Source organism: Microdochium trichocladiopsis, assembly GCF_020744255.1.
Source record: "Microdochium trichocladiopsis strain MPI-CAGE-CH-0230 chromosome Unknown B0I36scaffold_11, whole genome shotgun sequence".
Classification (NCBI taxonomy): Eukaryota; Fungi; Ascomycota; class Sordariomycetes; order Xylariales; family Microdochiaceae; genus Microdochium; species Microdochium trichocladiopsis.
In genome coordinates, this window is record NW_025763554.1 from 1,500,020 (window position 1) to 1,513,864 (window position 13,845).

At 56.9% G+C, this 13,845-nt stretch overlaps 4 protein-coding genes across 4 annotated transcripts; 1 reads left to right on the forward strand and 3 right to left on the reverse strand.

The window, feature by feature from the left end:
* Positions 1 to 425: 425 nt before the first annotated feature.
* On the reverse strand, positions 426 to 1,349 carry B0I36DRAFT_435752 (uncharacterized protein). Its single transcript, XM_046162784.1, has 2 exons — positions 1,080 to 1,349; positions 426 to 1,006 (listed from the first exon to the last, which is right to left on the reverse strand). The coding sequence occupies exons 1-2, from the start codon at positions 1,241 to 1,243 to the stop codon at positions 667 to 669; spliced, it is 504 nt and encodes a 167-aa protein (XP_046006711.1). The 5' UTR covers positions 1,244 to 1,349; the 3' UTR covers positions 426 to 666.
* Positions 1,350 to 3,322: 1,973 nt separating this feature from the next.
* Positions 3,323 to 4,704, reverse strand: B0I36DRAFT_435753 (uncharacterized protein). Its single transcript, XM_046162785.1, has 2 exons — positions 3,725 to 4,704; positions 3,323 to 3,628 (listed from the first exon to the last, which is right to left on the reverse strand). The coding sequence occupies exons 1-2, from the start codon at positions 4,567 to 4,569 to the stop codon at positions 3,400 to 3,402; spliced, it is 1,074 nt and encodes a 357-aa protein (XP_046006712.1). The 5' UTR covers positions 4,570 to 4,704; the 3' UTR covers positions 3,323 to 3,399.
* A 953-nt stretch (positions 4,705 to 5,657) lies between these two features.
* B0I36DRAFT_395245 (uncharacterized protein) lies at positions 5,658 to 8,997 on the reverse strand (the record flags this gene model as incomplete). The annotated part of the gene is made up of 3 exons (XM_046161521.1): positions 5,658 to 7,753; positions 8,326 to 8,492; positions 8,846 to 8,997. 3 exons carry the CDS (start codon positions 8,995 to 8,997, stop codon positions 5,658 to 5,660), a joined length of 2,415 nt encoding a protein of 804 aa, XP_046006713.1.
* Positions 8,998 to 11,398: 2,401 nt separating this feature from the next.
* B0I36DRAFT_335971 (endonuclease/exonuclease/phosphatase family protein) lies at positions 11,399 to 13,639 on the forward strand. Its single transcript, XM_046155551.1, has one exon. The coding sequence runs from the start codon at positions 11,673 to 11,675 to the stop codon at positions 13,518 to 13,520; it is 1,848 nt and encodes a 615-aa protein (XP_046006714.1). The 5' UTR covers positions 11,399 to 11,672; the 3' UTR covers positions 13,521 to 13,639.
* The last annotated feature ends 206 nt before the right edge of the window (positions 13,640 to 13,845 follow it).

The window sequence follows — 13,845 nt, forward strand, 5'->3', positions numbered from 1 at the left end:
ATTGCTCGAATGGAACCCGTCCGTTCCAAGGCTGTCTTGCCTGATGGGGCGAAGTGCACAAGTGCGGCACTTTCTTTCCAGCCTTAGGCAGCAGCGCAGTGCACTGCTTGATTGGTCCGATTGACGCAGCACCCCAACCACGCAGGTGGGCAGTGCCATTCCAGCCTTGACACCGAGAACGCCTCAAATCTGCCCATTGTGGAAGCCCCATCGTGCCCCATCATCCCAAACAAGGGCAAATTACCGCTTTGGTCCAGCACGGTGAAATTATGGTGCCTAACCTTCGGGCCAAGACATACATCTCCCGCTTAGTCACGAGAGCGCACCAGGTTGGCACTCGCGATGCGCTCCTCATGTGGCATCAACAGGCGTGGAACATGGAAAATAGTTTCACGGACGGTCCCGCCAGTAACCAGACTTATGGCATGGGGGCTTGAAAGTTTCAATTGAAAAGTATTTAAGAATTGATGCAAGTTCGTAAAAAGTCATAAAACAAATACAGTCTAAGTTATATGTGGGGTATCCATTGATTTGGGAAGCCTAACAAACAAGGGGAGACAGCTTGGCACCGACCGTGCGCCTCCCAAGCTGAACGAAAAAGAAAAAGCGATCTTGCCCAATAGGGAGGCAGGAATCTTTCAGACAGATAAACAAGGCCGCGCCGGCTTAGACGTCGTGCTTGGGCACAGCATCGTCAGAACCAGCAAGCGACGCAGTTCTGCGGCGGCGGTGGACAAATATGGCAGAAATGACGAGCTGGGAGACAGCTGTTGCCAACAAGACAAAGCTGAGAGGGCCATCGATGATCAGACCGATCGGTGCGCGCAGCACGGCAGCCGAGATGATAACCATGATGAAGTAGACGCCCCAGGTGACGGTCTTGACCGTAGAAAAGACGAGCATGAGGACGGGACTCAGCCTTGTGCCGCGATAGAAGATTATCTCAATGATGTCGAAGATTATGGTAACGACCGAGAAGACCATGACTATAATCATGCTGACGGAACTGGTGCACGCAAGAAGAAATATGTTAGCCTAGCCCGAGAATAAGAAACCAGTCTGCTTTGGGTATCACCTACATTCTGTACGAGCTGTTATAGCTATGCCTGATGCTGCTGCGGCTCAGCATGACGGAAGACCAGATGGCCAAGATCAGGTACACCAAGGAAGCCAGAATCTGAAGAATCCAAGCGGTCAGGTTGTGGCGCTTTCGCCAGATGTTGGGGTATGTGTTGGTGGCCATGGTGACGGGTGATGGATGGTAGCTCCTGAAGCTGTGCTGTGCTTTGGCAGTCGTGTAAGTTTGGGTCGTTGTAAGAGATGCACGAATAATGGCTTGTGAATATACCTAGAACTGTTGGATGATTAGACAACGTTGGAGACAGCACTCTTAAGTACCATTTCGCCTGAGCTGGTCAGAGCCGAAGAGACTCTCAATCTCCCAATGGTGAACAAAGTGCACTTTTCCGATGAGATTGCAACCTTTGGGCTGCTCTACAGGGAGCACTGCCCCAATTGAGCGCCGATCTATGCGCAGCGCCCTGCTGCAGGGGGTTCCCCTCTTGGCATTCGGTTGGTTGTGTCTTGGCCCTCCCCATGACATATCCCATACCATTGGTCTCGCCCGCCACGCTCTCACCTGCCGATCGTGCATCTCGCTGCTCGCTGGCCAGACCATCAAGCTGGCGGCGGACAGCAAACATAGAACCTCACCGAGAAGACCACGCCATGCGTCCGTCAACTTTTTCATACCCCCGTTGGAGGTGTCCCGCGTAAGCGTACATCTGCACAGAGGGGATTGGACCTTCGACTCTGTCGAGTCCAGCGTTTTCTTGCCCCTTTTGATCCGGCCGTGAGATCAATCAGTAATACCGATGATGTTCCTATTTAGCCGTAGCAATCCATATCAGAAGAAAAAGCCACCCTGTGACATCAGGGAGCCCACCTTTAGCTAAGCCTTGCTCAGTTCCTGGAGTCCCCACTCGGCAAAGCTGCGCACGAGGCTATGGTGCCGATCAGGAATCACCCGTACGAGGAGGTTTAGCCCGCCGCCAGGGTCCAATCAGCCGCAAGGGGGACCAGACTCGGCAGTGTAAGCCCGACTGGGCAGATGTCAACCTCTGCCAGAGCACTGAAACTTGTGTCTGATTGGCCAGGTGTCTGCGCTACCAGCAATGTTCCAAGGCCTAAGGTTTGATTGGTCCTCAGGTCGTGGAGAACTTGAAGGTCTCCCACACCCAGGACGCTCGCGACCAGGACCTCCTTCAATGTACCCGGCCGAAAGTTTGCTCACACATCGTCATCTTCATCTAGTCCTAGTTTTATCGGGTCAGTCCTCTCGTGGCGACCGCGTGATGCTGCGCCCTGCTGCAAGGCACTTCTGGGACTGTTTCCTCTCAAAGCGCACTGCGACGCGGGGATGTGTGCAGCCAAGACATGGAAGCACTGGCCACTTGCTGGGCTAGAAGGCCGGCAAGGTCAAGCTTATGATTCTCACCTCAATCTCCATCTTGAAGGTCCTTGCAAAGTGTCAAAATGGTCACCTGAGCGCCTGCAAGCTTCGGCATATGACCCCAGTCCGGCTGATGCGTGGAGATGCCAAGAGGCAATGTTCTCTGCTGCGCCACAACTGCGACTAGGGCCGATATGGGCACCAACTTCGCAAAACTTACTGTGCGATAGACATCATGTAGTTGACACAATATACTGTGCTGTGATCGTTGGGTTGGGTACGTCCATAAGATAACCAAGCAAAGTCAGGCCAGTTTGAGCTGACCTGCTGAATTCTATACTCTTTCGAAGAAGTTGCAGCCACGAAATGCAGAGTCCGTCCCAAATGTGTCGAGTGGATGCCACAATCGGTGCGCTTCAAGCTGGATGAATTAGTTGGAGGCCTCATGATGGGCAATATGCACAGTCCAGCCTGCCTAATGCATCGTATGATTGGAGGATCCATACGAGGAGAATCGATGCTATCCCTACTAGCCCCGCTATCGCATCTTCATAGCCTTCACGATTGTCACTTTTGACAAAGAATTAAGAGTGTACATTGCAGGTTCGCTATCGGCCGGGAGCATATGGGCAGAGACAATGCATAGGCCTGATCGTGGTAAAAGAACGCTACGGATCTTGACAACAGACTGGCTCAAGCCCGGGGCACGATAACCACATGACAAGTTGACCAAACTGCACTGCTGCTTTAAAGGGTTTCGCCATCAAGCTCAACCACATATGTAAGCAACAACGTTACCCCGCGACTTTGGTAAGCATCTGGCACCGAAAGGAAGGTGGCTTGGGATTGCCCATACGCGATCATGGAATGCGCTGAATCGAAACAAGTCTATTTTGCTATGTGTCCCCAAAGTCTATACCATATCATGAATCATGTGAAGGCCATCTCTAGTATGCCGCGGCCCTGGCAGAACCTCCCCCGATATAAGCACGCTTGGTGGTCTCCGAGAGCTTCTTGCAGACAGCCTCGGTCCTTGAGCTGTCGATGTTGGTCATCCGCCCGCGGGCAGGACCCCTCCAGTGGCGGCCCTCCACACCGTCGCCGGCGTCGACGATGAGGTTGAGCGTGCCGGTCCACTCGAGATCCAGCTTGCCCTCGCTGATCTTGGCTGTGCACCTGTACAAATAAAACACATTAGCAAGCTGCAAAAGAATGACTAGGGTGACGAATTCCCCAGTGGAGGGGGGGCATGAATGGGCAGCAGAAACTCACAAAGAAGAATCCTCTGGGCTGTCCAGGGGCACTGTGACCGACCAGCCAATGTTGCGCTGGAACCTCTCCGTCTCGGTGTGTTCCGACGCCGCGGTCATGGACCACTGTGTCGAGAGCTCGACCTGCGCGACCTCGGGCACGCCCGTCACGTACTTTGCGCCGAAGCCCAGCGTGCTGCTAAAGGTCTTTGAGAAGCTGCGCGTGCTGTCGAACACGCGCTCGCTCTTGAACGTGTGCGTGACGTTGACACCGTCGAACTTGGCGACCTGCTCGTCGAGCGACTTGACCTCGAGGCCCGCGCGGGCGTCAAAGTCCTTGTACACGACGTCGTCGTAGAAGACCTTGACCATGGGCCGGAGGAAGACGGCCGCCATGTTGTCAATCTCCTTTGCTGCCCTGCCCTCCAGGCCGATCAGGATGCCCGAGCCGACCTCGATGGGGAACTCGGACTGCCCGTCCGTGTTCTGGCCAAAGTCAAAGACGCCTCCCGTGTTCGTCTCGAACCGGATCCGCCCCGTGCGCGTGCCCACGCCGTTGCCCCAGAGCGACATGGCCGTGATGTGCTCGCTGAGCGCCGCGTCAAACTTGTACTCCTTGGACTCGCGGTCGTTGTTGCCGATCGTCTCGATGCGCCCGTCGCTGAACTCGACGCGCAGGCCGACGAGGCTGTTCTTCCGGAACACGCGGATCTTGTCGACCGTGACGCCGTCGTCGGCGACAAAGGAGAACGGGTCGCCGCCGTCGCCGCCGACGAAGTGGAGGGGCTGGACCATGTCCTCGGGCCAGACCTCGGCGAGGGCACGGGATGCTAGCCCGGCAAGGGCGAGGATGAAGGATGACTTCATTATGTGGGTATCGGTTTGTATTATGATAGCGGTTTGTAGTGAGTGAAAGAATCGGGGAAAGCGAAGCCTCAAAGAAAAGAGGGTGATGAAGATGCAACCCGTGAAAGACAGATGTACTCAGAGAAAGAAGATTGCTGATGAAGCATGATCTTCCAAGCACAACTCCAACTCAGGACGTGGTTCTACACGAACTCTATATAGCAACGCACCAACATCGGACCACAGCCCAAGCATCCCATAATTGCCCCCATTATTGAAACGACTATTTCTCGAAGCTCGAGATCTCGGCATCTGCCAGCCACGATGCGAGTCGTGCATTTGGCGCGTGCATAACGTCGTTGTCAGTCACGCATGAAGGCCAAGAACGGGATCAGTCGGCAGTGCACGCGGGTCACTGACTCGGGTCACTCGGTGTTCCTTTCCGTGGGGTATAGCAGACACACTTATAACCCTGTCGTCCCTGCCTCGAACCCTTGCCGACAGGTCTTATTTAGCTCTGAAACACCGGGGAGGTCCACTATTTAGCATTTCATCGTGCCTCTCGGTCTTCCCGTGACACACCACTATGATCTGCTTCGCCCTGGTAAATGTTGCATCTGCTCTGGTCCCTTAATTGTGTCCTGCATCCTGCTGAGACGCCCATCCCGACTCACTGACGTGGGGGATTTCTTGCGCGCGGGCCGAACTCCAGTACGGGCCCGACAGGCGCTGCGGCCAGCGGTTTCAAGTTCAGCATTCCCGCCTGTCTGCGAGATACTTCGGACACAGGTCTGATCCAGAATGAGGGGCTCTCATTCACTGACTCGCAGGTTCAGATATAAACCAATCACCCCGCTTTGGACTTCCGAACTCCTCTGCATAGGGCTGTGAACCATAGTGAAGCAGGTAGCCTGTGACGGCTCTCAACCCACGGAGGCAACGATACACCCAACGCAGTTCAACAAGTGCCACGGTTTCCTGTACTTTGCGCAAAGCTGCCAGAGTGCTCGTCTGAGTGAATGTACGGAATGCCTGCCTTGTTCTGCATCAAGGAAAAATCCAAAGATTAGACTTGAAAGTAGTCACGAGATTGAAACCCGGACCGCAGGTCATGCCGTCCCTTCCATCCCCGCAAAACGTTGTATGAGCTCGAGGATCACGTCCTCCTTGGATGCCTTGGCATATGCCATGGCGCCGTCGAACCCCGTCTTCCCTGGGAACGAGCTCTTAGCCCCCACGTTCAACAGAAGCTGCACCATGTCCAGGTGCCCTCCACAAACCGCCAGGTCGAGCGGATAGCTAACTTCGGGGTCATAGCTCAAGGCATCGGCGATGTTAAATCTATCCGCATGATCGAGTAGAATCATGGCAAGCTCGAGGTCGCCATTCCTCGCAGCCTGGGAGAGCGCACTGACACCCCAATATTCATCCTGGTCATTGATATCTTCGTCATTGAGATCCTCGACGCTCTGCAATATCTGTCGAACAAGGAAGTTCCGCCGCTGCGTCTCAGCAGGTGTGGTAGGCCTGTTATTGCAGACCAGACGCAGAAGTGAATCGCTCGACTCGTTTTCCGCTGTGCCGAACTTGTTGTTGGCCTGAGCTTGGGCGTGTTTGATGACATCCAGATTCCAGACGCGATATGCCGTCTTGATGGCTGCCTGATTAACAGGTCTTCCAGTCTGTAAGAGGCGATGCATAAGCGTATCTGGTGCGCCCCCTTCCAGGGCTGCCTCCAATGTTCTGGGTCGGCATGTTGCACCACGACTGAGTACATAATCAGACAGTGCCCAGCTGTGTTTTCTGAGACAGATCTCGAGAATTCGACCTGCCTCAAGAGAAGCGCCCGACTGTCGCAGGCTGATGCATGCCACTAGTAGCTGCCAGTCTTCGAGACTGTGGTTGTTAGAACGGTCGAGGAGTGTCATAAGGAACATCGTTGGATCGCTAATCTTCGCTCCCAGACTCAAAAGCCGCCGGCTTGCTTCGGGAACTGCCAAGTGAGGAATACAGGAGTGTGCCGCTGTGTACGCGTGGAACAGCAGAGTTCGTTCGAGGTCCTTCTCTGGCTCGTAGTTGGTCTCTTGAATTGCAGTCGAGTTGCGAGTAGATGCTGCAGCATCGATGCTAACGCCTTGAGAAAGCAACCACGATACGGTCTCGTGTCCAATGTTGCTTGCTGCCAATGCCAGCGCCCGGTGTCCGTGGCGGGCTATATCTGCACCAAGCTGCTTGATCTGAATCAGTGTATCGAGTCGGTCTGTCCTCGATACCGCTGCTGCAATGGCCTTCAGGCCGAATCCTACCCCGGCTTGGTTGAGCCAGGTTATGGCTGATATTGAGCCGGGCTGAGGGCCAAAATGTTTGAGGTACCAGACGGCGTGAATCAGAAGATCAGTAGCTGTTGGAAACTGATATGTGTCCACCCACCCAGGAGCCGTCGGAGTCAGGGCTGCGAGCGATCCGATGAAGGTGGCTGTCCATGAAGCGGCTCCTTGCCCTTGTGCAACGCAGTCGAGCAAATCAAGCACCGTCCGCTCATACTCTTGTTGCTCGGGGAAGTGGAGAGTCCTATGGACGCGGAGTCTAGTGATCTTTTTGTTGGTTGCGATTGTGAGGATGACAGGATCGTATCGTCTCCCGATTTGACACCCGGCAGCTACGTCGTCGATATAGCTCTGTCCAGCTTCCGCGATAAGACGGTGTATTATGCTTCTAGCATTTTCCGGGGCGGTGCGGTGATCTGGAGATACTGTGCCATGGGAGCGATCGTAAACTAGAGTCCCTACCAGTGCTTCGAGGGTCTTTGACCTATCAGACGAAGCCTCACCAGGTAGTTGAGCGTCTTTAAAGCACTTCTTTGCGGTAAGAATGGCTTCTCTGCCTCTTAGATTTGTACGGATCCATGCGAGCAGTGTGGACAACATGCGACCGGAGCGACCTCTAAGCTTCCCTGCACAAGCCTGAACTGCACCCTCGACCACAACCTTGACCATGCTGGAATCTGGCTGCTGGACAGATAGAAAGTACTCGAGGCAGTTGCAAGCATCACCGCTCAGAAGCTTAGGGACGATCGCGGGTGCGTCCATCAAGAGCGGACGCGCGTTGTGGAGAATCAATGTGCGGAGCGCACCTGCGTCGTCCACCGCGATCACCAGGTTTATCAGCCGTAATGTGGCCATTCTGATAGAGGGAAGTTCAGAGGCTAGAAATGCCAAGAGCATTGAAGAAGGTACCGCGGGAAAACATGAACGCGTGTAGAAGCCGGTCGTCATGGGTCAAGTTCTTCCAATTGATGTGGTTGTTGGACAGCTTGTAGACAGCTCCGATGAAACATCGCATATCTTCGGGGATCCAATTGTCCTTATGAACAGAATGCTTCGCTTTCTCAAGGGTTCCGGACATTTCCGGGAAGAGAGTTTCCAAGATTGCCTCGTCGGTCTGCGGGAACCCACGCGATGCGGATTGGAGGGTTATGTTGTCACTTGAAGCCATCCAAGGCTCGTGAGATAGATCGCATGTTGTTGATATGTCGCCCAATAAGCGCACCATCTGCATGCATGGCAGATTATCGACACGGTAGTATCTTGTGCATGGGTCATGGTCGTCCTGGAGAAAGTCGGCTGGAGCACTGGACGATCTTGTGCTCGGTTCGTGCTGGAATGACACCAAAGGGGGCTGAAAAGGGCGTTCGCTTGTCTGAACGGTTGTTTGGTTGGTGGGAAGGGAGGCCAGTGGAGGCAACAACTGGTCGTTACGCAAAACCGTGCTACCTACTTCGGCGCTTGTGTCGACGGCCAATCTCGACTCCACAGGATTTACCAGAGGCTCTGATGCCAGCGAAATTGGTGCATTGTTGGACAGAGTTACTTCTTGCGCCCTGGACATGGTTGTTGATGCTGCCTGGACAACCACGTCCTTTGGGAGTGGTCGAAGGGCGATGTCTGGGATTCCATACGATGACAGTCGTGGAGTCAGCTTGGCCCAGCGCGGTTCAAAGATGGGCTACTGACGCACTCCTAGCTCACCTTTCGGGGCGTTGTGTGCCCGGTTCCTTCGAATCTCCTTCCAGGCCCTCTCCCACGGCACGCGGTCGCCGTTCCAGAATATCTCTGGAGTTCCCCCAGCGTCTTTGATAGGGCGGCAATGCAGCCATATTGGAAGCCAGTCTGTTTTCTTTAGCTTTTTGCGGAGGCCGATCAGGTCCCGAATCCTTGTCTCGTATATGGACAATCTGCCTCGCGAGCAGCGAGTTAGACCCAACCCAGGCTCGAAACCGGGACATCTGATCACTTACGGGACAAGTGGGAACTGATGTGCGGAGATCAGCGTCTGGCGGACGTCGCGCAGGTTGCGGTGCTGTCCATCGCGACCAAAGTATATTTGCTTGATAAGCGCCTTGTGGTCTTGCCAAGTAGCAGTAGAATCGGGCAGCCTTTCGCCTGACATGGTGTCGCTTGTGTGTGTGCAGCCCGAGACAAGGGCCTGGAGGTCGGACAGATGAGCCTGGTAACGAGAACGAGATGATCTTGGGAGCACTCGGGCTGTATTGATATAGGCTCTGAAGACAATGGCTACGCGACCAGCCTGGCCAATTTCTGGCGATCCGGCCCAGGTGCAAGGCTGCCTGCCGTCCAACTTCTGACGAGATGGGTGGCCCCTTCTGCCACCTGCAGCCTGGAATTGGTCGGTGTCCAATTTCGGGCCAGTAGGAACTCGCCACGCCCCGCGCCATGCACGAGACCTGCAGACAGAGCACGCATGGGCGCAGGTGTCAATTGGGTTTCGAGTATTGCAGTCGATGCTATCCGGAAGAACCACGGTGACTTTGGAGGCGTCGCTGTCTGGGAGTACTACAATGCCACTCTGCAGGACCCGCCCCCGACCCAGGTGACTGAGCCGTGGTTGTGGGCGGACGGCATGAAGGCCATCCTGTTTGGACCCCGTCCGACTGTCTGAGCTTACTCTATGGCTTGGGGCATGCGCCGGCGGTGTGCAGCTTCTCTGACACCCCATGGCAGACAGGAGCACAGCCAAGGGCAGTCTCGACAAGATATCGTAATGGCCGAAGTATACTTGTGTTCATGTGGAACAACCTGTTGCAAGCCACACCAAACGTCGTCTGCCCGCCAACGTGCCACACATCGGCTTGTCCTACTGCAACAATTACCTAGCACTGACTGAGCATCCGGGACGCCAGCTGGTTCCGGATCAAAGTTGCTCCTAGCTGCTACGACACGAGGTGACGCCAGCACAATGGAAAGATGTCTGCGGCGGATAACTCGCAGTGTGATGCATACCGCTTCCGAGCCAAGCAAGAAGAAGCTTGCTGACGATCCGTGTGAGCAGTCCACATGAAGGAGAGCGCGCTCCTGGTCACGTGCCGGGTCACATTCAATGACAGCGACGTCGACATCCCAGGAGACGCACTTGTCCCTTTTTCATTACGCCAAGATCTATGGATGACACGTGCGGACGCGGGCACATTCCGTAACTGGATTGACGGAAAGCTTAGCTTTGGCAAGGGGGGTGCTGCCTGGTGCTGCAATTTGTGGCCCTTGAGGGCGATTCGATCTCGGGATCGAGGGCATGATCACATGTTGAGGTCGCGGTGCAATGGGAATGGCGATCTGAGGTTGAGGAATGGTGGTTAGCTGCCGAATAGAAGGCCCCCGGTCTCGCCCCAGGATTCGGAGCCGGGGGGGAGAGCAGATGCAAGACATGCAAGGCACCGCGCCCGGCGGGGGCCGGCGGAGGGGGCTGTGTGAGCCACGAGGCTTGGAATAGCTGCACGCATGCACTGCACCGCACTAGGCCGGCCAGCTATTGAGATGTTGAAGATTGCCTTGTGGCCATTTGGGCATTGTCGGACAGACGCCGACAACTGCAGCCGACGGGATCACGGTACTGGTGGTTACCGTCGGACATGGCCAGGACTTATCCGAGTCTTTTGAAAGTAGATGATTACGCTAGTTGCTGTTTCCTGGACTGCCTTGTGCCAGGGCTTTTGATAATGGTGATTGTGTCTTGGCTGGCTGTCATCCCAAGTTGTCCATCGTGGGGAGCTGAAGCTGGCCTGGTCGTTGCTGATTGGCTCGTCTCACAAATTGCACCAGCCGCAAAGAGAGATGCTCTCGCGCTACCAGACAGGCCTCGTCCCAGAGGCCAAAGCTCCAAGACATCCATCATTGCACAGCCTCTGAGTGGCCTACTCGAGCACGTGTTCAGGCAAGCCGCCTACCTGCCTGTCTGCCTGGGGATGCCACAGCCATCAAAAATCGGCACCAGCAGGCCGCTGGGCCTTGCTTGTCTCTGCTGGTTGACGTCCTGTTAACCTCTTGCCTAATCCAGTCAAGGACGGCCGCGCTAGGACTGCGCGCGGAGAAATGGGGCGTCGAGCGATCCCTTGTGCTGGGGACTTGGCCGTCTGTCATGGTTGATGCCAGAAGCGATTGCTGTCCAAGACTGCTGACGACGACGACGACGACGACGACGACGACGACGACGACGACGAGGACGAGGAGCAGGAAAGCAGGAGTAATGGATGCTGCTGACAGCAAGGCGTATTGACCTGTAATTGAGGTCACAATGGCCGTAAGCTGGTGGTGTTGCTGCGCTGCAACCTCGCGGCAGTGCCCTGCAGAGGGCGGCCCCTGAGGCTCTGGGGCTGCACAGCGGGTGCAACCCCGCCGGGAACCGGCCATGGCGCCCTGGGGAGATGCCGCCAAGCACAGCGACCCTCTGGCCGTCAGCCAATCACCGCGCCACCCTCTATCACGCCCGTCTGGCTGAGGCTCCTCTGCGCATGAAAGGCTCATTTGGCACTCGCCAACTGCCATCCTCATCCATCCCATCCATCCCTCAGTCCAGCCAGCGCAACAAACCTCCCCCGGCCCTCCGCCCGCCGATCACCCGCTCGCCAGCCAGTCCAGTCCAAGTCCCGCGCAGCCGGGCCTCGTCCCGATCAGGCATGTCCTCGGCCGCCCTTGGCCGCGATCCTTCAGCGACTACTTAAGCACGATGCCATCCCGCCCCCCGTCTCCCACTCTCACGATGCTCGCCCTCACGCGTCGTCGCTGCTGCTCCTCTCGTGCCTGCCTCCTCGACTCGCCGCCGCTGCCGCCATGAAGTCCTTCTGCGCTGCCACGGCCGCCGTGCTGCTCTCGGCCGGCTCTGCCCTCGCCCAGTCCATTGCCGAGATCAACGGCGACCGCTTCCTGGGCACCTACACTGGCCAGGTCGTCAACATCACCGGCCTCATCACCGCCACCTCCTCCGCCGGCTTCTACCTCCGCTCCCAGCAGCCTGACAAGGACGCCCGCACCTCCGAGTCCATCTACGTCTTTGGCTCCAACCTCGCTGGCGGTCCTTTTGCTGCTGGCGATGTCGTCTCCCTGAGCGGCACCGTCGCCGAGTACAAGTCGAGCAAGGACTACCTCGCCCTGGCCGAGATCACCAAGCCCCGCGACATCAAGATTGCCTCGCGCGGCAACCCTGTCCAGGCCCTCCAGATCGGCAAGGACGTGCCCCCGCCGCCCACGCAGGCCTTCAATGCCCTCGACCAGGGCGGCATCCTCGGCGTCCCCAACAATGTCTCGCTCGTCTCGACCTCGAACCTCGAGCTCCAGCCCACAAAGTTCGGCATGGACTACTGGGAGTCCCTCCTTGGCGAGCTCGTCACCATCAAGAACCCCCGCACCATCGCCAAGCCCAACCAGTACGGCGACACCTGGGTCGTTGGCGAATGGCCCGTCACGGGGCTCAACAAGCGCACCGGCCTCACCATGACCGATGGCGACTCCAACCCGGAGGCCGTCCTCATCGGCAGCCCGCTCGACGGCACCAAGAACAGCCCCGACGGCAAGCTTGGAAACAAGCTCGACGACATTACCGGCGTCGTCTCCCAGGCTTTTGGCTTCTACCGCATCCTGCCCACCACGGCCCTCAAGGTCGTCGAGGAGCCGTCTCCCGTGCTGCCCGCGCCCGAGAAGTTCCTGCTCAAGGGCAGCTGCTTCGGCATGACCATTGGCAGCTACAACATTGAGAACTTCTGGCCCGGCTCCGACAACATCCAGGGCCGTGCCGAGCACATTGCTCGCTACCTGGACGCTCCCGACTTGGTCTTCCTCCAGGAGGTCCAGGACGGCTCAGGCCCGACCAGCGACGGCACCGTCAGCGGCCAGGCCAGTCTCGACGCCCTCATCGCCGCCATTGCCGAGATCACCGGCTGGAGCTACAAGTCGGTCGAGATCGCCCCCGAGGACGGCAAGGACGGCGGCCAGCCCGGTGGCAACATCCGTGTCGCCTACCTGTACAACCCCAAGGTGATCGAGCTCAAGAACTACGCCGGCCCCGGCAGCGCCACCGACGCCGGCAAGGTCATCCGCAGCGGCCTGCTGGGCCTGCCCAAGCTCAACTTCAACCCAGTGCGCATCGACCCGGCCAACGCGGCGTGGAACGCCTCGCGCAAGCCCCTCGTCGCCCACTGGCGCTTCGTCTCGCCGCTCTGCGCGCTCGGCGAGATCTTCACCGTCAACGTGCACTGGGCGTCCAAGGGCGGCTCGTCGAGCATCCACGGCGACGCCCGCCCTCCGGTCAATGGCGGCGTGGACCAGCGCGCCGCCCAGGCCGAGGTCACGGGCTCCTTTATCGCGCAGATCCTCAAGGCCAACCCGCTCGCCAGCATCGTCGCGGCCGGCGACTTCAACGAGTTCGCGTTCGCCGAGCCCCTCCAGAAGTTCACCCAGATCTCCGGGCTCAAGGACCTCGACGAGGCCGCCAAGATCCCCGCCACCGAGCGCTACACGTACCTCTTTGACAACAACTGCCAGCAGCTCGACCACATGTACGTCAGCCCCAAGCTCGCGCTCGCCGCGCCCGCCTTTAAGCACGTCCACGTCAACTCGTGGCTGAGCTACGACGACGCCGTGAGCGACCATGACCCTAGCGTCGCGCGGCTGAGCCTGTTGTAAAAGACAAATGGATGTGTGTGGAATGCAAGGAGGAAGGGGTTTTAGTCTGGTGATATTGATAGACACTAGACATGATGATGTCATATGATTCAGCAAAATATTCATGATTTCACGATTAATTCCATTTCCCGTCCTGAGTGTGCTATCTTTGAAATATTCGAGTGTTAAGGCAACAATTGACGGAACGACCAGACAACGCGATAGGGCTGGGTCTGCCTGCCAAGTAGTATCTGGGTTCTTGTCAGCCCTGCCTTGGCTTTTATCTTGATCTGGCGCAGCATTGCCGAGGCCTGTGGTGCGGTGCGCTGGATAACGAAACAGGCAC